The sequence below is a fragment of the Lissotriton helveticus genome, chromosome 9, assembly GCF_964261635.1.
Source record: "Lissotriton helveticus chromosome 9, aLisHel1.1, whole genome shotgun sequence".
Lineage (NCBI taxonomy): Eukaryota > Metazoa > Chordata > Amphibia > Caudata > Salamandridae > Lissotriton > Lissotriton helveticus.
In genome coordinates, this window is record NC_136070.1 from 401,147,153 (window position 1) to 401,172,910 (window position 25,758).

The following is a 25,758-nucleotide window of genomic DNA, read 5'->3' on the forward strand; positions in this document are numbered from 1 at the left end:
GGGTCTTAAAAGCGACATCCCCTTAATAAATATTGCATCCTCTCCCATAAGGTCTAAAGTCCCCCTGGGGTGCGTGTCCAGTAAAACTCCCAGGGGAGGGAGGCTAACAGATTTACCCACCAATTGCAGCTCGCCCTTTTGGCAGAGAAGCACATTCTTCCCCTGTCATCCCCGTGGGAGGAGCCAGGCCTCGAACCGTTCCCATAAACTCCCGGGGCTGGGCAGATGTACACAGGAAGGACAGCTGTAAATATTTAGCCCTTGCTGCCGGACCTTGCGGGACACGCCCGGCTGCCTTTTTCCTGTGGTTTATCAAGCACTGCAGAGCAGGACTACTCTCAGATGATGTCAGACTGCGAAGGACCGGCCGTGGGTAAGTGCCAAATGTATATTTATCACTGTCCCCTGGACTACAGTGCGGTCTCATGTTGCAAATTAATGTACTCGGACGGGTCGATTGGGTACGCATGTCAGGCCAGGGCAGCCAGGTCTGTGAGCACGTATGGACTTACTAAATATCAGATTTAATTTGAAGAGAAATGGCATGTTGGTGTAGGTCAGGGGGAGTTTTGGAGCTGACTAGCACAGTGCAGCGAGCTTGGTTGAAGTCTGCCTGTCTTTCCTGGCAGTCTATAAATGGGAATGCAGGGTCCGCTGTCTTGAAAATGTGCGCTGTGGTCGTGAAAATAATGTGATTGTGCATCGGGCAGGCAGAAGTGCATTGATTTTTCCTGCACATTACAAGGAGCTGTACAAACGCAGCACTTTTCATGCTGTACTATGCAGACATCTATTTATACATTTTTGGACATGATCTGTAGGTCCTGGGATCAGCCGGTGGGCTAAGTTTTCACTGCGTGGGTCCAAAATCTGTCTTCAGTGTGTGTATCCTGATAAAATGCCCTAAGGTGGTGTCACACCCGGATACAAACACACACATTCGTTTCTCCCTGGAAATACACCCTTAGAGGGAAAAGGCAGTCAAAAAAAGTTCTTGCAGGTGTGGTCCAACGAACATTGATCCTATACAAGTAATTATATTATTTTGATTTGTGTCTGAGAGGTCTTGACTCACACACATATATATATATATATATATATATATATAACAGTATGAGAGAGAGAGAGTGAGAAAGATATGTGTCTGTCTATATGTACATGAATCTATTTAGCTATCTATCTATACATGTATATAATTAAAAATTATTTTCTTTTCTATCTTATTCTATATATATATATATATATATGTGTGTGTTTATATATATATATACATATATATGTGTGTGTGTGTTTATATATATATATATATATATATATATATATATATATATATATATATATAATGTTTTAGGTATCATGGGTACATGTGAAATCCAATGAAAATATGTGAGCATATGTACATATATGTGTGTGTCTGTGTGTCTGTAGGTTTCACTTTCCATAATGTCTGCAGCATCACAGCCTGAAAGTAGATTACACAGTGGAGAACTAGCGCACTGTATTTTTTCTAGAGCGTTTGTAAAGACCGCCCAGAGGGAAACAGCCCTGGTCACAGTCCAACCCTTGAGTCCCTGTATCAAGGCATCTCTCATGTGATACAACGTGTATACAAAATGTCCTAAAAATGTCCTAAAATCCTGAGTCCATTGAAGTCTCTTCCCCAAAATAAACGAAAGAATGTTGCCAAAACACTTTTATTTCGGGAGTGTGCCATAATGTCATCTGTTGCTGTAAACTAAGGCTGTCTAGCATCCCTCATCAAAGGTTGGACCATGCCTAATTTTCATTCTAACCACTTACTATGCATTTTTTCAAACAAGCTGCATGCAAATACATCTAATTTCGATATAATGCAAATCTGCCATGTATCCGGCCCTCATGAACCAATGTTGGATTTCACTCGATTTAAAATTCAGAAACACCCGTACTGTCATTGAGTGCTCCCGGATGCTGCTCAAGCAGAACAAAGCAGGACTAATTTTTCCGGCTTTAAGAAATCGATCAATATCCTTAGTACATTCTAAGTTCTCATGTTTGCGTACCGTCTGCTTCAGCATAATGCGAGACAACCTCCTTTGGCCCGGCAGCAGACAGTTTGTGCAGCCTGCTAGACCTGATGTCATTAATTCTTCAAAAAATACAATGAGAAGTGCAGCGAGCAGAGGTTGGGTCTGGCCCTTTCAGCCTTTGGCTTTCATGTATTTTTTCATAGACGGCAGTTGCTTGGATGGGATGTCCATCACGCCCTGACTTCATGGATGGTTATATTGTCTCATTTGTTTATTCATTAGGTTTGGTGACGGGGCATCACATAGTTATACTGCAAATGCAATATGGCATGCAGCTCGCAACTGGGAACTATGGTGTGTTATTTATGTATATACATCGCTGACACAGCAACATATTAATTACTGATGTATTGACATTTTGTTTAGGGAGTGGTCTCTGGATGCCTAAGAATATCATTAGGCAAAGTGTTTTTCTTTATTTACGTTTGTGCATTTATTGATTTTGCATTGCTGCCTTGTTAACATACTGTTGGGAGTTTTTTAGTTCACTAAGTAAAGGTGTGTGAACACATAGCCCTTTTTAAAGTATGGCATACATATTTCCTTTAAGTCTGTATATCGCTGCTGTTGCTGTATTTCGATTACCATCCTATTACAACTAACACCATTTGGCTAATACTTCATACATACTAAATAGATGCTCAATTCAACCTCCATGACAAATATATGTATACATGTTGCAATATTTCAATACCATTATGTTTAACTACCTTCTTTTCCTAACACTTATTAAGACATTTCCTTTGCATTTGGTACACTTTTGCTTTCTATTCAAAATAGTTCTTCTACTAATGATGCAATGCACACCACATCATATAAAAAAAATTACATGCCATAACAAAAAAATTCAAATAACATACTTCCAACTTAATCTCATAGAAAGTTACCAATTTCTAAATGCAAAATCGATTGATAGGCGAACCTATTAGCTTCTTTGTTTTCATTTGATTTATTTGTGATACATCAGATGCAAGTTTGGTGCTTCTGCTAAACGAGCTTGTTGCCTGCCAAATAATATCACCTCGGTTCATCCTCTTGTGATTCACAGTATCATTTAGCTGATTTATGCAGAATGGCAAACATTTTTAATAACAGATGTATTTTTGATGCACTCTTTTACACAACATTTTAATGTAAAATCTGCATTCTAAATAATTTCCTTTCATTAATTTCCTATAAATTAACGCAAGTGATGAATCATCTGATCTACCCTTTTTGCTTGCTGCCGCCTACACTTGAGTTGTTTACTTTTCCCCCGCACTTTCCAACAGTAACCAGCACAGATTCACTGTTTTGATGCCAAACCACGTACTGCAAGCCACTTTCCAAAATACAAACAATCATTGGCATAGCCAATAGGTCTCGCCTTTGAGACTTTATAAGTGTTTAGTTATCCAGCACAATATCCTTGGTGCAACAACATCAACTGTTGCATAACTAAACAATTATAAGGTCCCAAAGGCAGGCCTATTGGCTATTCCAAGGCTTGTTTTACCAATGTGTTTTGTTTTGGAGTCGAGTGGATATATGTGGTGTGGAGTTGAAATTTATGACTTGGATTGAAATTATTAGGTGTGGAAGTGTGTGGTGAAATTGTGTTGTGATTGTGCTTAAGTGATGCTGAGGTGGTGCTGTGCTAATGCTGAAGTGGTGGTACGTTGGTGCTGAGTTGCTGCTGAGGTGGTGCTATGCCGGTGCTGAGGTGGTGCTGCACTGATGCTGTGGTTGGGCTGCGAAGGTGCTGAGTTGGTGCTGAGCTGGTGGACTGAGGCAGAGGTGGTGCTGCACTGATGCTGTGCTGCTGTTGTTGAGGTGGGCTGTGTTCTTTTTGAGGCGGTGCGGCGCTGATGCTGAGTTGATGCTGCACTGGTGGTGGAGCACTGATGAGGAGGTAGGAGGTGCTCTGCTGAGATGGTGCTGAGGTGGTGCTCGGGTAGTGCTGTGCTGAGGTGGTGCTGCACTGATGCTGAGGTGATGCTCTGCTGATGCTGTGCTGGAGCTGAGGTGGGGCTTAAATGATGGTGTGCTTGTGCGGAGGTGGTGCGGAATGATACTGAAGTGGTGCTGAATTATGCTTTGGTGGTGCTCAGGTGATGCTGTGCTGGTGCTTAAGTGGTGCTGTGCTAATGCTGAAGTGGTGCTACGTTGGTGCTGAGCTGCTGCAGAGGTGGCAGGGTATGCTCAGACCTGAGTCCCTTGCTCACTTTGCCACTGGATTCAAGCAAGCCTGGCTGAAGATGGCTGTAATGACAACAACCAGTCCTAGGAAGCTTGTTTGTGGTCCAGTGAAGGCATGGCTTGGCAGTTCAGGCTGGACTGTTCCCATGAGGCACAGGGTCAGACTGATTTGCATATGACCATGTCTGAACTGGGGTGGCAGAGTGGGCTAAAGAATGGTGATGTATTAAACCCAGATCTGTTGACTGGGTGTGAGTGTTTGATTGGTTCAGATGCTCCGTCCATCCCCACCCCCTTTTGTACCGCTTTGTTCGCCATAAGCTGGCAGGGTATGCTCAGACGTGAGTCCCTTGCTCACTTTGCCACTGGATTCAAGCAAGCCTGGCTGAAGACGGCTGTAATGCCAGAAACCGGTCCTAAGAAGCTTGTTTCCGGTCCAGGGAAGGCATGGCTTGGCAGTTCAGGCTGGACTGTTCCCATGAGGCACAGGGTCAGACTGATTTGCATATGGCCATGTCTGAACTGGGGTGGCAGAGTGGGCTAAAGAACGGTGATGGATTAAACCCAGATCTGTTGACTGGGTGTGAGTGTTTGATTGGTTCAGATGCTCCGTCCATCACCAGCCCCTTTTGTACTGCACTGATACTGTGGTTGGGCTGCGATGGTGCTGAGTTGGCGCTGAGCTGGTGGACTGATGCAGAGGTGGTGCTGCACTGATGCTGTGCTGCTGTTGTTGAGGTGGTGATGTGTTCTTTTTGAGGTGGTGCTGCGCTGATGCTGAGTTGATGCTGCACTGGTGGTGGAGCACTGATGAGGAGGTAGGGGGTGCTCTGCTGAGATGGTGCTGAGGTGGTGCTCGGGTAGTGCTGTGCTGAGGTGGTGCTGCACTGATGCTGAGGTGATGCTGTGCTGATGCTTTGTTGGAGCTGAGGTGGGGCTTAAATGATGGTGTGCTTGTGCGGAGGTGGTGTGGAATGATACTGAAGTGGTGCTGAATGATGCTTTGGTGGTGCTCAGGTGATGCTGTGCTGGTGATTAAGTGGTGCTGTGCTAATGCTGAAGTGGTGCTACGTTGGTGCTGAGCTGCTGCAGAGGTGGTGCTGAGCTGATGCTGAGGTGGTGCTGCGCTGATGCTGGGGTTGGACTGTACTGTTGCTGAGTTGGTGGTGCTCTGGTGCTGATGCTATTCTGGTGTTGTTGTGGTGGTGCTGTGTTATTTTTGTGGTGGTGCTGCACTGGTGCAGAGGTGGTGCTGTGCTGGTGCTGAGAGATGCCTAAATCCAAACTAAACATTAAATATGTTTTAGAACGGGTGGGAGGGGTGGGAAGGAAGCAGTTATGTGTTACATATGCTAACGTTTCTGAAGTAGCTGTGTTTAAATGCCCCCCTGAGCAGGCAAAGTATGCACTAGGAAACTGTGTTCAAATGCCAACGTGTTCTTCCAGTGTCAATCCTAATAACAAACAAATACGACCTTGCACCCCATGCTTTTATTGCATTTGTATTGCATCACTGCTTTCCTAATTATTTTCAAACTAAAGTGCCAAATCGACAAATCAAGAAATATAAATTGCCCCTTATTTTGAGACGGGAGAATTCTGCCTGTTTGGTGGTGGTAACCCCAGCACAGGTTGTTGTTGTTTGTGCGACGTGAAGTAGTTGCATGAGAGTGAAGGTCAGCTGCTCGGAAATATGTCTCTGGTGGGCTGTGCAACAGCCATAAATGAGAGATAAAGGGAGAGGCAGAGACTGGGGCATGAGAGAGAGGCAGAAACTGTCACTGGAAGAGAGAGAGTGGCAAAGCAGACAAGAGGCAGACAGATAGGTGCAGTATAAAAGTCAGAGAAACTGGGGCACAGAGAGAGGCAGAGGCAAGTTGTGAAAAGATAGAGATGCAGTCTCAGTAGAAAAGATAGAAACAGAAACAGAAGAAACAAACAGGCAAAGAAAGAAGCCCTTGAATACAGAGAGCGGCAGAGACTGGGGTTCGTTGAGAGACAGACCGACATTTAAAAAAAGGCAGAGACAGTGGGAAAAACCAGAGAGTGGGGCACAGAGAGGTAGAGACAGAAGTGAGAGGTGACTCTTGTTTAATAGGGGATATCTAGTGAATGTCGTCACAATGTATTTTACAGCACAGCAATACGTCATTTAATACACAATCCAAACCTACAGTGCTGGAAATTGTTGATGATTTCAGACGGCAAGCTTTTTTACTTTTGATTGGATAGCCCCCTTCAGCTTGTGCAGCTTAACTCAAAGCGGATTTATTTTATTCGTGAAACAATGTGTCCATATATTCATGCGTGGATTTTTAATAGGCTTTTGCTTTCCTGGACCCAGATCGCGATAGGATCTTGCAGCGTGCTTTTTTTATGTGGACAGGCAAGGGGGCTGATCATAAAGTCAGGCATGCTGATGCAAAGCGAGGAGGGGAAGCAGCTACAACTGTAAAGAGCATTCAGTGACAGAAGACATCCCCTCTATTAACTTAAGTCTTCTGAGGCTATCTTCTTGAGCGTTTGGAAGGTGGCTGGTGCTTCTTTCAGTCGGGGAGAAGCGGACATTGAAAGAAGAACACAGAACGGGGGCTGGGAGCGGGAAAGAGAAAAGCATGCAGCGCAGGGGAAAAGCACGTATGACAGCGAGTGGCACATGAAAGTGACAGCAACACGGGAAGCAGGAGAGAAGTACACATGGGCAAGTACAACACAGCGTGAAGGGAGGTGGGTGAGAAGTGCACAGAACATGGGGGCGTGCATCCAGAGGGAGTACACAGGGAACAGAAGGCGACGGGAGGATGACTAAGAAGTGATGGGGGGGGCCACGCGGCTGTGAAAGTGATGCGGCCGTGAAAGTGATCGCGTGCCGCGAGCGATGCGCATAATGATCCATAACGAGAGAGGAAAGCCAGATGGCATCTCTGGTCGTGACTGTACGCATAACCGCAAGCTCTAGGCCACACAAAAAGCTGTGGTTGGCTTTTTAAAGCTCACTCATTAAATGTCTCGCCAGCGGACCACATGCGCTGGCTCAGGCGAGACCCAAAAACACCCAAGATATACATTGTTGCACATAGTGTCAACTTAATGCACTAGTATGGGTGCCAATTGTATCAGTACAGTGGAAACCCATCCCTGAACCGTTTCCTGGTATCTTGCTCATACCCTTTATTTACCACACAATTTCATTCACCCAGCGCTTTGTGAGCAAAATGATTTTTATTGCTGGGTGGGAGTTGCATGAGAGGGTGGTGGAAACAAAAGTGTCTAATAGGCTATAGGTTTCTGTGTATACCTATACAGTGTGCTGACTCTCTTTCTGTGAGGGTACAGCATCCATATACTAATGTAGTCTATTTCAGCGATGGACCATACTTGCCGTTGGTGAATCATTGCAGCCTACACATGCACACACACATGCACATATGCATGCACACACACATACACACACTTCACCTAACAAAACGTCAGACTTTTTTGGTTTTAATGATAGGAATACTTATGGTGAAGTTAATATTGTTCACCTGATGTCAACAGGACATGGTTTTTGTCACTTTCTAGGCTTTCCCATTTCTAATCCTTAGTTTTAACTGAGTTAAATTAACATGACTGCAACTCCCAGAATGCACTGATTTTACAAATTGATATCCCAGGCCTGGAACAAGATGCCCCTTTGATGGAGCCATCTGGCAAATCAAGAGGACAGTTATATCCTTCACCTTCTAAACTTACATGAGTGGCAGACATGTGTCAGGCAACATAAAATATGCGTCCATTACACAATTTGAGCTCAGCTGGGCATTTTATGAGGTTGGAAACTCTACGTATACTGTATCTGAATCTCACAATTAAAGCAATATCTTGTTTTTGAGACATGATAAATGGAAAATCGCATGTCTGTCTTTTGCTTCTGTTTCTTGCTTCATAAATAAGGGGTTCCACAAGCCATCCATTCAAATAGTTCCCTTCATCCGACAGAGAGAAAAATAAAATAAAACTATTTCATAAATGGTAACCGACCCTCCAAATTGAATTGTTTTTGTTTATCATTCAATTTCCTTCTGCTGTTGCTGCATTGCTCAGCGATTGGTTGTTCTTCATTATAATTTGAGTTTTTTTCTTTCATGATTTCTTAAATTATGTAACCATATTATTATTTCACTTGGAGTTTTTTTTTTTTAAGTGCATGTTTTCAGAATGTCCTAGGAAGAACAATAGCTTCGACACACATGTGCAAATTTAATCAACTCATAAGACTGATGTGAAAATGTTTTGTTCTACACGTTCTTTATATTATAAAAAAAAATGATATAAAAGCACACCTTGATCTCCAGAAACATGGCACATATTCAACCAACCATAATTTCTCCAATCATGTTTTTACAGTTTCTTTATACATTTTTCTGTGTAGTACCCATCCAAAATTGCATACATATTTCTGTATGTATTTATGTTTAATAACCCCTCAGAATAACCCCCATGTCATTGGTCTCCCATCCATGGCACTATCATATTCCCTTTCAAGGATTATGATATAGTTTTCAGCTCATCTATAAGTTTAAAACACAGAAATGGCTCAGTGAGGAAAAACAGGAAAGAGATAGGGACAGACTAACACAAAGAGAGTAAACAAGCATTGGCAAAGTCAATAAGCCCGGTATTGGTTACAGCTTTGTTAATGTTTATTTTGTTTTGTCATGATGTTTGTGAAACATTCTTTTCGGGTGACCTGCCAAGTCCTCGCTAAAATAAAACAAAAAAATGGGTCAAAAGCCCCCCAAACATTTTTTGTCTCAAAATACACACTTTAACCTAGTAATTCCTGGTACTGCAAGTAACTACTTTGTGAGTGGATTTTGTCCTCACAAAAAAGCGGAATGCCATCACTTACAGTGAAGTTAGTCAATGGCTAAAGTGGTGTGCCTCAATGCCGCAGGCAGTATGCTGTAGTGAGCAGAACAATAATAAAGGGTTGGCTGAAAGTCTTGATCAGTGAGTGTATTGTATATATGGTAGTAGGAAATACATTTATTTCGGATTAAAAATCCTTAAAAACACAACAATGCATGTACAAATTTCTTCACAAATAAATAATTGTGTTAAATTATTCAAATACGGTACATCATATGAGCACAGCGATAAAACAAACAACCTAAAAATGAGCAAGTATATAGACAATGATCTCATCTGCGCTAGATCTTAAGATTCATGAATTAAATACCCAGAGAACGTCAATAATCTCATCTGTGCTAGATCTTAAGATTTGTGAAGTAAACACCCAGATAACGACATATAAGTAGAATCAATTTATTTTGCAGGCCAATATATACAGGGCAAAAGAACAATATGTGTGCCTCAGGTTCTGACTTTTGTTTGCAAGCTGGGCAAAAATCATTGTCAAGTTGGCCTTTGGACCATCATTTTTTTTTACAAAACATTATAGTTGGCATGTTTTCATACCTAAACTTAATATATAACTTCTTTGATCCCTGACAGGTGATACAATCTAAAAACAAGTCTAAAAAAATGGTGCACTCTTAAGGCTCAGAAACCTTTCAGTAATGAATGCCTCCTTCCATTTCCATAGTTGAGTATCCCAGTAAAATTTATAAAATATTTCTTTAAGAATGCTTTTTGATCTATCGAGCATCTGATGGTCTATCTCATAAGTCTGCCAACCCCATGCTATAATGCGTTTTTTTACATGCCCTAACCATGAGATGGAAAAATGTTTTTTATGCTGAATGACTACCTCCAGTGTGGTTCTAGATGTATCAAGTTCCTCTGTGTGTTTCAGTCTCCGCCAGAATAGAAGAGGTCTCAATTTAACTATATGATTCACTGAACGATGGCCAAAATCGATATACATGGGCAGAATGGGGGGGGGGGGGGCACTCTGTGGCAAACTCAGAAGAGAAGTGAGAAATGTGTTTTCTGCTTTGACTGTTTTTCTGCTTTCCTCTTGTCCCAACAGCTCAGCTTCTTAAAGTGCTGAGCCTAATGCCTTAGTTCTATAAATTTCCATAGTTGAGAATATAGTACGAGTGTGGGTTATTTTATATATTCTGATTATTGCAGGTGACTGATGTAGAAGTTTTAGGGTACTCTTTATCAATCTGGGATGACCATTTCATATTGAAAGTCATGCTTACAAACAGATATTCAGAAGTCAGTAACCCCCTCAAAACTTTCACCCTTAGCCTGAAGACTGGCCTTATAAGAATGGTATGGATTAAGTAATGTATATTTTGTTTTAGCTGCATTCATTTCCAAACCTTGTTGCCTGCAGAAGTTAGTAAATCAGTTAACTAGGATCTGTAGTCCTACCTTTGGCTAACAAAAATGTATCATCTGCAAAGAGCAGAGCTGGAATTTTCAATGATCCAATTTTAGGGGCATCACTGCCTGGGATATTCAACTGAGCAACCACATCATTTATATACAGTGCCAAACGGATTGGGGCAAGAATACCCTCCTGTCTGACTCCCTCAGTTACTGTTATGTATGTTGTCACTTCTCCCAATTTGCTCCATCGCACGTGTGCATAATTGTTCCTGTGTAGCCTTATCAAAATGGAGAGAATATTTTCTGGAACTCCCATTCGAGCTAGCACAATCCACAATTTAGGGCAAGGATTTAGACCAATTATAATTTTAGTAAAATCTAAATTTTTTGTCTAATGAAAAATGCAAATAACCTTGGCAAAGTCAATAGTTCTGGTCTTGCCAAGATTGCAGTTTGTTTTGCACACATAGGCAATATACATTAAAAATGTAAAGGATATTAAAAGTAATAGAAAGTAAAAGTGACAAGTTGTCTAAACATGGCAGAACATATGTTTGCAAAAAGAAGTAAGTAAAAAATGACCCATCACCAAAATAAATAAAAAATAAACATGAAGTATTTGCAGAAATCAAACGAGAGATTGGCCTACCAGCCCAGGCACTGAAGTAAACTACCATCTGTTTTTTCGCATAATAAGGTTTTGGGAAACATGAGGTTGACAAGGACAGCTAAACCTGTCTCTAGGCCCAACCTAAAAAGGCTCCCTGTATAATGGCAAGGAAAAAAAGAGAGAGAGAGAGAGTGAGAAAGAGAGCAAGAACAAATAGATTTAATCAGATGACTAAGAAGTAAGTAAGTAATACTTTATTGTACAGTTAATAAAAACCATTACAAAAGCGGCAACAATAAAAACAGTTATGAATATTTATAGCAGCATACAAAGTGGTCCTTGAGGTAAGTTAAAAGAGGTAATAAAAATTAGGATTAAAAGTGGTTAAAAAGGAAGTGTTAGTCCGCCACTGGCAACTTCTGCATTTCCTCGGAGAAGGTTTCTTTTGTCTATCCTAGCCTCCTTTCCCATTCGAGGGCGTATTTGCAGTGTCCGTTCCTTATGGGGGTAAGGCCATCCTTTTCCCTGTATGCGCGTGACTTGTAGTAATCTGTTGTTCTTTAATTTTGTTAGCCAGTTGTGACTCTGGGCAGTCTTAATATTTTGGCTCTAGGGGTTTGGAGGGAGCACTGTCTTTATCCATTTGTTCTTTCCTTGTGTTGATTCTGATTTCTACGGCTTCGAAGTATTTTACCAGTCGGCAGGCCATTTGGACTTAATCGCCCAAAAAGCAGGCCAGGGTTGCTTGACTGCACGACCTGATTCCTATTTTATTAAATAGGGGTCTCAACAGGTTCCTGCGGTCTTGCTGCAGCTCTTTGCAGATAGTGAGGAGGTGTACGATGTTTTCCTCATGGTTCCCGCACAGGCGGCATTTTGCTGGCTTTGGGGGACGTAGCCAAGGGGCCATGTGGTCTGCTGAGGGCAATACTCCTAGCCGATGTTTTAGGAATTACTCTTTTGTTTTTTTGGTGAAACTGGTCAAAAGATATGTCTGTGGTGTGAGTTTATTGTAAGTTTGTACAGTTAGCCAGCCATGTGCTCGCTCCGTTAGTGAAGCTTTGTCTTGTGGGAGAGATTCTTTCCTGACAATGTTGTTTACTGCTTTTTAAAGCCTGCCAGGTTCCCTTGCAGATCCCACAATTGTTGCACCCCCAGTTGTTTTATTGCGTCCTCCAGAAAAAGCCTTGCTGGGCTGTTGTGTTTTCTTTGTAAGTCTTTCCAGAGGAGTGCGTTGAGGGTGTTTGGCTCTCCCCTACTGATTTTATACCAGCTTTTAAGGTATGCTCCCTTGTGTGCAGATGACTAAGAGATAATCATGCTAACAGAGATGGAGAAATGCTTACATATGGTGAGTAAAAGAAAGTAAAAAAACTCATGGAACTAAAAATAAATACATGGAGTGAAATGGATAGGCAGGCACGTAGATATAAAAACAACTATAGTCAGTAAGCTTGATAGCCAGATAAAATGAATTTCAAGGGAGTGCCAGATTTAAAGCAAAGTGTCCTGTAGGAAGTGTAGGCAGGTACGTAGCCCCTTGTTGACAATTATTCCCGTTGTATTCATCTTTACAATGTCTGTATCATCATTGTGTTGGTATCTCTTCACCATTTCTGCATACTGCTAAACTACTGCTGTATATCTTTTGCCCTCTATTTTTAGGTCCGATTTGACAGTGCAGATGTCTGGAAAAGCAATTGCTACAAATTCTTTAAAATATACATAGACTGGGTTTTGGCTCAGTTCACAACAGCAGTCTTTTCTCACTGCATACTTAGGGCTATTTAGTGTATCCTTCTGTCTTCTGTGAACAATTTCATTAAAAAACCCGAGGGACCATTTTACAGCTAACACATTCGCTAGATCATCACACATTTTTTTTTAATCTCAACTATTCATTGTAAATAGAAAGTAATATTTGTTCACTTCAGTAGGCTTTTTTCAAGGTTTTTTTCCGAAATTGCGTGAGGCACCCACATGTGCATGCTTTAATTTACACATCTACACACATACAAATCAATAAGGGCAAAACATTCAACTTCTTGAAAATAAGCAAGCACTGGCAACGTCAGTAGTTCAGGCTATAATATGGTGATGCATGGAACAAGGGATTTACAACTGCAGTTTCAATGCACAAGCAAAAGGCAAACCTATTAGCTTAGAATATACTTCTTATTTTTGTTATTTTTTCTCTCTTGACATCCTACAGCTTCTTTGCTGTCTCTTTTTCTCAGTCAGTTTTATTGTCATCTAATTCTCTCATTTGCTCACTTTTGTAATCTGTTTTCCTCGTAACCTCTCATGTGCACAAGTGTACAGGTATGTACTTCATCTATAATGTTATTGTACAGTGCCTTGAGACCTATTGCTCTTAAGGCCAGATAAAGTGTGCTTATGCATGGACGTTACCAAAATATTCTGTGACAGCAGAATTATCTGCTTTAATGTCCCTCTAATGCTCATATGATATGGGTACCAAATCTATAGGAAAAGTAAGCAAACTAAGGTCCAGATGTATCAAGGGCTTGCATTGCCCTTGCATCACACAAGGGTGACAGAAAGACAATGCAAGCCCTTAAGTGGATTTACTATGCCACACAGAGCCATCTTGCATGGCTCTACTTTGCCTGGTAAATCAGGAGTAGCAAGGCAGCGCAAGTTGCTGCCTTGCATTACTCTGCCTGGGAAGGCGTTCCATGGGTGGAGTGTGGGTATTCCTGTGCATTCACCCATGGTTTTGGACACTTTCCAGATTTCTTTACACTGGTAAACATGGGTATGCAAAATGTTACGCTTTTTTATTATATGTTTTTTTCTCCTTTTTTTTCCTCTGTCCATGTGTGTTGCATTCTGCTACACACATAGAAATTGGAACAAGTCTCAGAGTATTGTTTTTGTGCAGGAAGGTGACTTCCTGCAAAAAAGTAATCCTGGCTGTAACGCAGGCACCGTGGACCATGCATGCCACAAGTGTTCAGAGAGAGAGCAGGAATGTGCCATATCTAACTAGAATCCTGCCCTCTCAATTTGACACAAGGAAGTGCAGCAAGTTGTCTTGATCTCTTGCGTTGTGCCAAATATTAGTAAATCTGTCCCTAGGTGATGTGACAAATTGATGTAATAACATCATGTGAAATTGTGAAAATTTGATTGTGGTTACTGGAGTTTTATTAGTTTGTAATTTCTTGATTCTGTTCCTTTATCTTTTACAACACACTTTTGTTATAAAAATGCTTCTTTCCATGGCACCATATAAGTAAATGTTCCTATTACTGCTGCATTTACATTTCTAATCTTCAATTGTTCCCTTAGCCTTCTCACATGTTTCTATATGTTGCTTTACATGACATTTCTGTCAATATCCACATTATAGAGGCGCTCACCGAAGTGGCCCACTAAATCTTCTACTACATAGATCTCTAAGACACTCAGCTGCACTACGTCCTAGAAAAGCTTACTAAAATCCAAACATCATTTACTATTCCATAGACCCACTGATATTCTGCAGGTACCTCAACATTTTATGATTGTAATGTGAGGGCTAAAGAAACACCACATACAAATAGTTTATATTATCCTGATGTTCAGAAAGAACTATTCAGGATCCACAGTGGTCGATTTGTGCTTTTTGGCGCTATATTTACTTTAATCTTTAAATTGCATAAGTCCTGTTCTACTGATTGGATTTGTGTAATTTTGATTACAATTTGTTAATTTGAATTTACTCAATATTTTTAATTGGTGTGGGATTTTCCTGTGTTGTATTTCCACTTTATTACTGTTTGAAGTGCTGCATAAATACGTTACACAGTGCCTCTAAGTTAAGCCTCACTGCTCTCCTTCAAGGTACCAGAGGGTTGAACACAGGGTCTTTTGGGGTTTGTTTGTGCCTCACCCTGACAAGGCTTGTGGGTGCTGCTTGAGTAGGGATTCGCGCACACCTCAACCAGTAACCCAATTTCGAACAATACTGTATTCGCAAAGGTGGCCAGTCATTTATTTTATATTCTGATCTTCCCAACTGTGGGATTCATTGACTCTAGATTTAGCTAAACCAAGAGCCAGCTACTATTTCATGAAGGATTTAGAACCTGTCTGTTTAAGGACCACAATCTGCATTGACATTGTTTATATTTATATTTTTAATAAACACATCTTACTTCAACAAGCCTTTGGTGAATCAGACAAAAATCATATCACTATAAAAACCCGAACTGATAAAAAAAGTAATCAAAGAAGGCTCATGGAAAAGAAAAATAAGAAAAGCAGATAAAAGAATGGAAAAAATAACTTTTCAATCTCAGAGGAAAGGCATTTGAGTTTAGTCATGCCCCAAAACAAAGAAGAAGCAACTGAGGAGTGTACAAAGCCATACTTATCAGTTAAGTTGAGGGAACTGCATTAAATAATTTCCCCGTGCTATTGTAGCACCAAAGGCACCCAAAATAAACTTCAGAAGTGAGGACTTTTTGTGCAGACTCTGGAATGCCAGAGAAATTCAGGCAGGTTACTATGTACACAGCCAATCAGAAAAGAATCTTTCTTTGCAACTCATTCGAGCACATGCAGTCTCTCCAATTTTCCTAGGTCAGTTTTCTTATAGTCTGCTGGGCACTACATTGTCATATACCAAGGCAGTGTTTTGTTTCTCAAGGCCTCCCAGGGTTCATGGTTTTACGTATTGATGACGTGATGATATTCCTTTTTTGGCCCTTACTAAATCCACCATCCTTCTTTTATTTTTGCTTTTGAACTTTCTGTTTTTACTGACCTGCGAGCATGCTTGCCTTTTCTTTAGGTAAAACGCTGAGGCCTTGGCGTTCAGTTGAATGGAATTGAGTGTGATTGAGCTTGAGTGTGCCACTAAAGAGCTAGGTTGAGTTCAAATATCAATATTTTGGGGGCAGAATTGATTATCATTTCAGTATGGAAACTCCACAAACATGTTTGTGCCAGTGGAGATTACTGAGTATTTATATATGCTTCCTTTCCTTTATATGACTGCGCAAGAATAGTCTGGGTACCCTATGTGATGAAGTGCATTCCCAGGTTGATGAACACAGTGGCGGTTTACTTACGTTGGACAACATGCACAACAATATGCACAGTTCCTCCTTCTGGGCATGGAATGGATTTCTTTCTTTTTTGCATTCTAATAATGTGTACTTACTGCTGATACATACAGTTGGGGCATTTGTCAAACATCTGAATATTTGATATCCTTAGATGGGATTCTGGCATCTTATGATCAAGCAAGAGAGGACTGTGCAGTCCCTTTTTTGGTCACTGTAGGGGGAGGATGGGACTGTGTCCTTATTGGTAACCCTCTCATCTAGTGCTGTTAGGGCTGATCACTGGAGCTACTTAATGCTTGACCTGTTGGAAGAATCATCTGTACATCTGGGAGCAGGAGAGACGATTGTAGGGATGGCAGACCACCATCAAAATGGGTTCCTTTCCTCCACCTCTCGCTTGCTTTTGTCTAGCAGAGTTTGCCTTCTTTGTTTCCTGTTCCCATGGAGTACATTAAACAACTTGGGTGCATCCAAATAGGGCCTCCTGCAGATGAGCAATCTGTCGCCAAAACTACTTTGAATGCCTGAACGTGGATGGCAAACCTGAGGGTGCCATACAATTTTACTTGCTCTACATACTTCTATCACTGTTTCTTGTCCCTGGCTATGCCCTGTTGTTCTGAACACAGTACTGGAAGCTAAGGAGCAAGTCACAATGCTTGTGATTCATTAATTAATTTCCCAGTTGGCTCAATTGCGATTGCAACAGGTAACAGTGTTGGGGCCTCAGAAGTAATAACCGGCTTAAGACTAGGACGTACTTTATAGTAGGGCTGTTGCTATTGCTCGGCACACTGTAGCAGGCCCTCCACTCCCACAGGCTCCTTGCCCCTGAATATTTGAAGGAATTTGATTTGGTCCCTCTCTTTAGTACCATCAATCGTACGCCCATCCCCACCCACCTCTCAGCTTCAAAATCTTCATACCAAACTTAGTCAGCACAGGTATTACGGCTGTAACAGAGGGCTGATCAGCTCGCCTATGGTGATTGCCAGCCTAAATGGTCTTTACACAAAAAAATCAAATAGTACAAGTCATAAAACTTAGAAGTTGAATATAAACCCTTGGAATTGAATATGCTGTATTTGGATGCACAAACGGACACAGACACATACACATGCACAAAGAAACAGGACAGGTGCAGGTGCACATGCACATGCAAAAATATCCTCACCCACCCGCCCTCTCCCCCTCACTGAGTTCTGCCTCCTGTCAGCACATGACTCTGCTCGGGGCACTTCTATGGTTAGATTGCATGTTGGAACCTCGAGCTCCGAGGTTTCTTCATCGTATCAGGATAAAAGGCATTGACTTCATGTTATCTTCAATTGACCTAAGCAGGAGCTGGGGTTTTCAGCTGCCACTACTGCTACCACTGCTGCTTTCAGTGTGGAAGGTCTCTTCGTTGGTCCACCACAGTCAGACTCCCAGTCTCAGAAAATGTTGGGAGAATGCTGCAAAATGCATTCCAAGCCTCATGCTAGTCTGACTCACAGGATTGAGCGGGAGCTTGCGACCACCTCCTCAGTGTCTTCTGCAAGACCTGAGGCCCTTTAATTGACATCTACACCATAGGTGAAGCCATTTAGCATGCCTACCATTTCAATTGCATTCACTATGCATTACAAAAATAAAATAAGGGAGTAGAGTAATGCAAGAATGGTCTACCTCCTGTGCTCAGTACAATTTCCTCTCCAGGTCAGATCTCAGAAGGGACAAATACGCAATTACTATCTTGTTTTTTAACGCCACAGATGAGCAGCCTATCATGCACTAGCGTGGGTATTTGATTACAAAGGTGTCAATGGCAGTCTTTGATTGAAGCAGCAGATCACTCCACCACTCAACCTAGAACCTTAACTTTTAAAACATACATATAACTATGGGTGTAACTAGTAGCAGTCGGCAGTAGGTGTTTCTGTTGGGCGGTGACGTGGGCAGGGTGAGGGGCAGGGTGGGGGGTAGTAATGTATGGATTACGGAGTTTTACAGGTAAGTAAACATTTAAAAAAATAAAACGAATTTCGTTGCGCTCACTGCATCACATTTGGTGATGCAGTGCGTGCAACGAAATTTGTTTTATTTATTTAAATGTTTACTTACCTGTAAAACTCCGTAATCCATACATTACTACCCCCCACCATGCCCCTCCCCCTGCCCACGTCACCGCCCAACAGAAACACCTACTGCCGACCGCTACTGGGTGTAACAACAGCAGTGAGAATTCTCTCTTTCTCCAGCCTTGGCCCATGCAAGTAAGAGAGGTGGGGCGGTGGGGCTGGATTGGGCGCTGCTCGACAGATGACCACGAGGGAAAATCAAATAAATAATTATTTTTCCCTCGTCGACGTCTGTTGAAATCACCCCCCCACCGCACTTACCTGCACGAGCTGCGTCGCTCTCTCTTTCTCTCTTGCTCTCTCTCTCCCTCTCTCTCTCCCTCTTGCTCTCTGTTTGTCTGAAAATAAGTCATCCGGGTCCCTATTTACATAAATATAACAAAATAGTCTATGTTTTTAAGCTTATATCTAAATCCATATAAAGAACAGGAAAATTATAATTCTATAAATGCTGCACTTACCTCCATTGGCAGTGTAAGTAACTGTCTGCAATCAGGAAAGCAGCCGGAAAAACGCTCAAATGTGCAGTTTTTAGCAAACCTCTGCAAAGCTATATTTTATACACGAAAATAATCAAATACAAGTATTACAGATGCAAATAAGCATTAATAGGTAAAAAAAAATCAAATTAATTATTTAATAAGTAAATATGTAAGTAATTCAGACACTTAACATCACTCATTGCCCACAATAATCTGTTTGGTAAATAACAATTTCATTAAAAATATTCTTTGTGCTATTCTCACCTGAAATGCTAACAATAAATAAACTTCACTGCACAGACAAAAGGTGACATGTTTACTTTACTTTCACTTTCAATATTTTGTTTTTAACATTCACATATGGTAACTTCAACTCTCAGCAGAGCTTGTGTTGACAGCTTTATAAATATCTCAACTCTAGGGAGGCAAAGGTCAATTGCTTTTCACACAACCTTGAACAATGCTTACTTCAATAATGCAACTGCAACCTTTGAAATTAATTAATTACAGTCTACGCACATGAAAGTTCCATATTCTATTTGTGTTTTCCACACCTCTGTCTTTCGCAAATAGAACATACTGGATGTCCCACCCACTGCGCCAGGTATAAACAATGCTCATATATGTCACTTAAATCTCTCGAATTTTATCTGCCTTTAGTAAATTGGTCTCATAAAACTAAATTGCTGAAGCCTGTAGGCTTCAGAAATTAATGTTTATTTCATATTAATGACGCAATTACTCTTCAAGTTTATATTAAGTTACTCATTCTAAAAATATGTGTTTGCACAAGAAGAAGGAAAGTTAATATTTAAATCATGGTCATTACTTTACAAAATCAGTAACATCAGCTAAGCAATCTGACCCAGTAATTCAGTTAAATATATTAAAAGGATTTCATATTTCCATTTGTAGTACCATGGATAGAACAGGCACAATACAAACAAGGTATTATGACTGAGGGCCCGATTCTTTGGCGGTGTGGGAGAGCAGTGTGAGCACCGCCCGCCAGATTACGAGTTTACTCGTGGCTGGCAGGCGTTTCTTTGGCGGTCCCATGGCGGAGCCACTGAAAAACCGCAGCGTAATGTGGGCGCCAAAGGTAGTTCCTGCACGGCATGGACTCTGCAGACCATGCTGTGCAGGAACTGGGGTGCATGCACAGAGGGGGGCTTAACATATGCCCCCCTGCATGCACCCCATGGCACTGAGGCAACAAGGGGCCCTGTAGGGCCCCCTTTGTTTCCTCTTTGCCACAGTTTTCATGGCTGGCTCACCGCCATGAAAACCGTGGGGGAGAGGAAACTCTGAATATGCTGCACCATCAATCATATTGCAGCCTCAATACCCCTGCAACACCGCCGACCGCCCAAGATGTAGTAGGGCGGTCAGGCTGCCGGTGCGGCGGTGCCCGCACCAACTCTGTGGCTACGTTATAATCAGGCCCTTAGATCTAACAAATACCTGCAATCTCTCAGGAAACTGATAGTAATGTAATTGTGCCCTCAGGGTAGGTTCTGTGTAATTTTTATCTGCTTACCATGCAGGTCACTCAGCTACCTTTAACTATGAAAGTATCTAAAGTACGTTTGAGAGCAATGCTTCAATTCTCAATGTACATTTCCTCAAAGATACTATAAGAACAATATCACTGTACAATGTTTTGGAAGACAAGAAGGCAAACCTCAAGAAAACATACTTTGATATTGACAGGGAAAGTTAACTAACTTTTGCAAAGGTCTCAGTGAGACAGTATGACATACTAAGTAAGTGTCTCCCTTCAGTTCATGTGTATTGTGCACTCAATGGTTCTGCATATGATTGTTACTTCAAAATCAAAGTACAAATGCTATGTAGAAAGTCAGTTCACAGGAAATGAACCAACTCCATTTTTGAACATCATACTACAGGATGAAGGTGAGCCTGTTCGTCCTTTGCCATGTGGTCTTTCTCGTAACTCCTCCCAGCATCACAGATTCTTATGGCAAATGCATTCACAGACAGGTGTGAAACTGCATTGCTTGACTATGATCTCCTTTCCCTCTTCTAATGCAAACTGAAAAGAGGGGGTATTGGATTTCTATACTCATTTTGATCCTCTAGCTCTGTGACATTTGCTGCTCTATTTGTGTTTGATATGTCATATTCTTCTTAAATTGTGAAAACAACCGATGATTTTCCTACTTCATTGATTGTCAATTCTTCTCATTCCCTTGCCTCCTAAAACAACATACAAAACATGTCACCAACTAGAAATACAGGGGCGGCTTCTTCTTTAGGGCGGAGGACCGTCGTCCTACTGCTTTCTCGCATTGCGAGAAAGCAGAAACATAAAATGGTATTTTAAATACTATTTTATGTTTCTGCTTCTCGCACTGTAAGAAAGCAGAACTGAAGGGTATGCCTGGTTGGGAGCGGTTGGGAGGACAAGTCGTGGAGGAGTGGCTTGCCCAATGTTGTGGGCCCTGACTGTTAGGTCAGGGAACTCCGCCCAGGCCTAGTGCAAACACATGCATTAATGATAAGGGCTCACATTTCATGCTGTGCATAGTTCAGTTACTCTACTTTTCATAATGCTTACTCAATCTCTTAGGTGTCCAATGCAGTTGGTTTAAGCAAAAATGCTTGGTGGGAACTGTGAAACTGGATTCTTGGTGAGTGACATGTGCTGTGCAAGCAATTTTAACTCTGTGAGTTACTGAAACTGGAAAGTGGACCATCTTTAGGTAATACAAAGGAGCGGTAGTAGTGTCCAACAGATCGCACCTCAGAAAACAGTGTTATAATCAAACTGAGCAGGTAAAGTAATGTTCTTGATTTTCCTTATCGCAAATGCTAAACAAGCAATTAGTTGTAGCGCCACTCAGGGTTACAAATGCACCCTACCACCTTGGGTGCATAAACATACAGCTTCTGTGAACAGTTGCTGTGTAATGAAACATACAGTACAGGTACCCCGGCACTCAAAAAGTGGTATCTATTTCCCCTTATGTCCAACCTTTATAAGCAAAAATGCATTTCATTTTCTCAATATACCATTTATAACAAGCAAAGATGGATTCGTAAAAAATATGTGCTTTTTAATTTAACACCTTGAATGCTATGGGGATTTTTCTCCTGTGCTGGGATCCTACAGATACCACTTTACATGACGAGCTGGGCTCGTCATCAGCGTAGCAGGAGGCTACTGCATGACGAGCCCAGCTCGTCATGAGCGTCGAAGGGGTTAAGCAAAGCATCACTTGGGTTCTGTTGTATATCACTTGGTAATGGGTCTTTATTTCTTTTATCTTTCTCTTCAGACATGATGAGCACAATCTTGGTTTCTTTACCATTCTTTGGAGATTTTATTCTATTTAGACTTCGTTGCACTTTCTTCTTGTTCTTATCTTGCACTTTTCATGTGTAATGATCTGTTAGTAAACTCTGTGATGAAAATGATCCACCACTAAAGGGGTAGTTTCATATTTGAACATATACAAAACACGAGACAATGTCATTGTCTTTGCAGCCTTGAGGAAGTCATCGGATGTGACGAAACACGTGTTGAATGTTCGCTGTTGGATCAAGACTATAGAGCCTCAAACATCTTTTACAATTAGCATTCTAATTGTTATGTCGTTTTGAAAGAATAAGGGGCCTCTATGGTTTCTGTTTGAAAATTGTGATGCTCTAATTTATTGCTTTGCTTAAATTAAAAAGCACATCTTTTTTACGAATCCATCTTTGCTTGTTATCAGTGATATATTGAGAAATATATTAATATTATTGAGGTAGATCACAATTTGCGACCCCCCTAGGAATCGCTAAAATCATAGGGATGGTGGCTTGCTGGGGTCAGCAGACCACCATGTCCGTGATTGATTTTGAATAAAGCAAACTTTTTTTGCAGCTTGTTTTTCTTTAAGGAAAACAGGTTGCTTTTAAAAAGAAAAAAATGAAATGTTTTATTTTCATTTTTTAAGAGCAGGCAGTGGTCCATGGGACCACTTTCTGTTCTTAAACAACGGTTTTACAACCATTCCCAAAGGGGAAGTGGTTCGTGGGGACCCCTTCCCATTTGTCAATGTGTTACCTCCTACTTGAAGTAGATGGTAAAAAGCAAATGTTTTGCGACCGCATTTATGGTCACAAAACATTCATACATACCATTAGGATTCGCTATTTGGAAGGGACACCCTAAACACGCCCCTTCCAAATACCGAATCGTAAACCCATTTTGCGATTCTGTACCAGATCACCGAATCGCGAAATGGGTTTTGATACATATAAAAAGCCTTTTTTGCATTCGTAAAAGGGCCGATTCTGTGAACAAAATTTTGGTTGAAACATGTAAACCATAAGTGTACTAATATTTGCATGTGGTTCTGTTTGGATCACTGACACAATGACCTGGTAAATAAAATCATTGATGAAAATATTACCCCAATCTCATGATTCTATATTTATAATGGTAATTACAAAAATATGGTGAATATAGAGTTTATAGTGGTAAATGTTAAATATTAAAATACATTTAATGTAATATAAACAAAAAAATCCACTAATAATTAAAACTATATATATATATATATATATATTACCTACTGGCGGTCGCCAGTAGGTATATATAGTTAGGATTTTTTCTCTATGGGATTTTTGAAAATTCTATGTCTAATAACTTTGGCGTTTGTGGACGGAATTGGCTGAAATTTTCAGGAAAATGGCACATTTTGTTTCTGAGCAGCCCTTGAAAATTTGGGGGGGGTTCGTCAAGTGGGGGCCGAGAAAAAAGGGGGGTCCCAAAACGTGTTTTTAACATTGAGTTTTCCATAGGGCGGTTGGCCTCACTTTTAGCTCGAAGGGCTGAATGGATTTGCACGAAACTTGGCAAAATTGTAGGGACTGGTAGCCCGATGTGCCTTTTGTAGGTCTCAATATATGTGCTTCAGTGGATTTTGAGAAATTAACGTTCAAAAAAAGATATATATCTGTAACAGCGGACCGGGCAGCGCTCCAGTTCGCGTACTTTTCGCGCAACGGAGCTTTGTGAAGCGAAGCTGATTGGTTCTCCGGCGTCTGTAAACATTCCAAACAGTCCGTAGCGGCCGCCATCTTGTCTCTCGGTAGGATCGAGAGACAAGAGGAGGCCAAAGCGAAGGGGCAAATGACCATAAGGGGGCATAGTAGATCCTCGCTGACCCCCTAGGTTTGATGTGGAGGTTTTAAAAGGGCCCCGCGGGGCAAAAAAAAAAATTATAATAATAATCGAACGGCTGAATGGATTTGCACGAAACTTGGCAAAATATTAGGGACTGGTAGCCCGATGTGCCTTTGCTAGGTCTCAATATATGTGCTCCAGTGGATTTTGAGAAATTAACGTTCAAAAAAAGATATATATCTGTAACAGCGCTCCGCTTCGCGTACTTTTCGCGTTACGGAGCTTTGCGAAGCTGATTGGTTCTCCGGCGTCTGTCAACATTCCAAACAGTCCGTAGCGGCCGCCATCTTGTCTCTCGGTAGGATTGAGAGACAAGAGGAGGCCAAAGCGAAGGGGGAAATGACCATAAGGGGGCATAGTAGATCCTTCCTGACCTCTTAGGTTTGATGTACCATTTTGCCAAGTTTGGTGTAATTCCGTTCAGCCATTCAGGCTGTAGACGTATGTAAATGTCCTATGGAAAATTGCATGGGGAAAACACATTTGAAAGTGTTGAAATTTAGAACCAATTAAAATGTTACTTTGGTTTTGTATTTGTGTGTGATGAAAGTTAATTGGTTATGTATATATGTCAAATGAGAGGAAACCACAGCCATTTTGTGATACTACTGTCTGAGGTACATTTGTGAGGAATTTTTGGTGGTGAATTTCTGGTGTTTGATTTACACAGTACTAACACTTCTCCTACTTTTAAAAAGGTGAGTTGTTAATTTGTAAGGGGAACTATGTTGTACACTTGAAGATAATTTGAAAAATGTTTTCTGTTATTTATTTGCAGTCCTTCTGTTATACTAAATACTTGATAAAGTTAGTTTTATATTATGTATTACTAAAAACGATAAATGAAAGTGATTATTTTTTTCTGCAATTTACAGCAAGCAATTTCAAAATAAATGGCTCACAATGAAGAGACCGTGGCAATTTCTTTGTAAGGGGAACTATGTTGTACGCTTGAAGATAATTTGAAAAATGTTTTCTGTTATTTATTTGCAGTCCTTCTGTTATACTAAATACTTGATAAAGTTAGTTTTATATTATGTATTACTAAAAACGATAAATGAAAGTGATTATTTTTTTCTGCAATTTACAGCAAGCAATTTCAAAATAAAATGGCTCACAATGAAGAGACCGTGGCAATTTCTTTTGAATTGTCCACTACATTGATTGAAATTGAGAGCACCAATAATGAAATATTGTCACAAGGAGGAGATGACTTGTATGATTCTATTAGATTGATTGAAATGGACAGCACCAATAATGAAATATTGTCACAAGGAGATGACTTGAATGATTCCACTACATTGATTGAAATTGAGAGCACCAATAATGAAATATTGTCACAAGGAGGAGATGACTTGTATGATTCCATTAGATTGATTGAAATGGACAGCACCAATAATGAAATATTGTCACAAGGAGGAGATGACTTGAATGATTCCACTACATTGATTGAAATTGAGAGCACCAATAATGAAATATTGTCACGAGGAGATGACTTGAATGATTCCACTACATTGATTGAAATTGACAGCACCAATAATGAAATATTGTCACAAGGAGGAGATGACTTGAATTATTTTTTTGATCAATCTGTTGATGGCGAATTTATCGAATGTTTGGAGACCATAGAGTTACAAGAATCATCATTGCAGACTTTTCATGAGGAAATTGCTGATGAGGACATGTTACTAGTTCTTTCAAATTTAGAAAATTCTGAAGAATAAATTTATATT

The 25,758-nt window shown here is 40.8% G+C and overlaps 1 protein-coding gene across 2 annotated transcripts in view; it reads left to right on the forward strand.

Annotated features, from left to right (window-relative positions):
- Positions 1 to 246: 246 nt before the first annotated feature.
- Positions 247 to 25,758, forward strand: part of EML1 (EMAP like 1) — an 883,632-nt gene continuing 858,120 nt past the window's right edge. The window contains exon 1 of one of the 2 annotated variants that reach the window (XM_078660158.1): positions 247 to 373. In XM_078660158.1, coding sequence (XP_078516284.1) covers positions 343 to 373 — 31 coding nt within the window. In that variant the 5' untranslated portion in view covers positions 247 to 342. The remainder of the gene's footprint in view (positions 374 to 25,758) is intronic. The other variant, XM_078660161.1, reaches the window with a different exon arrangement.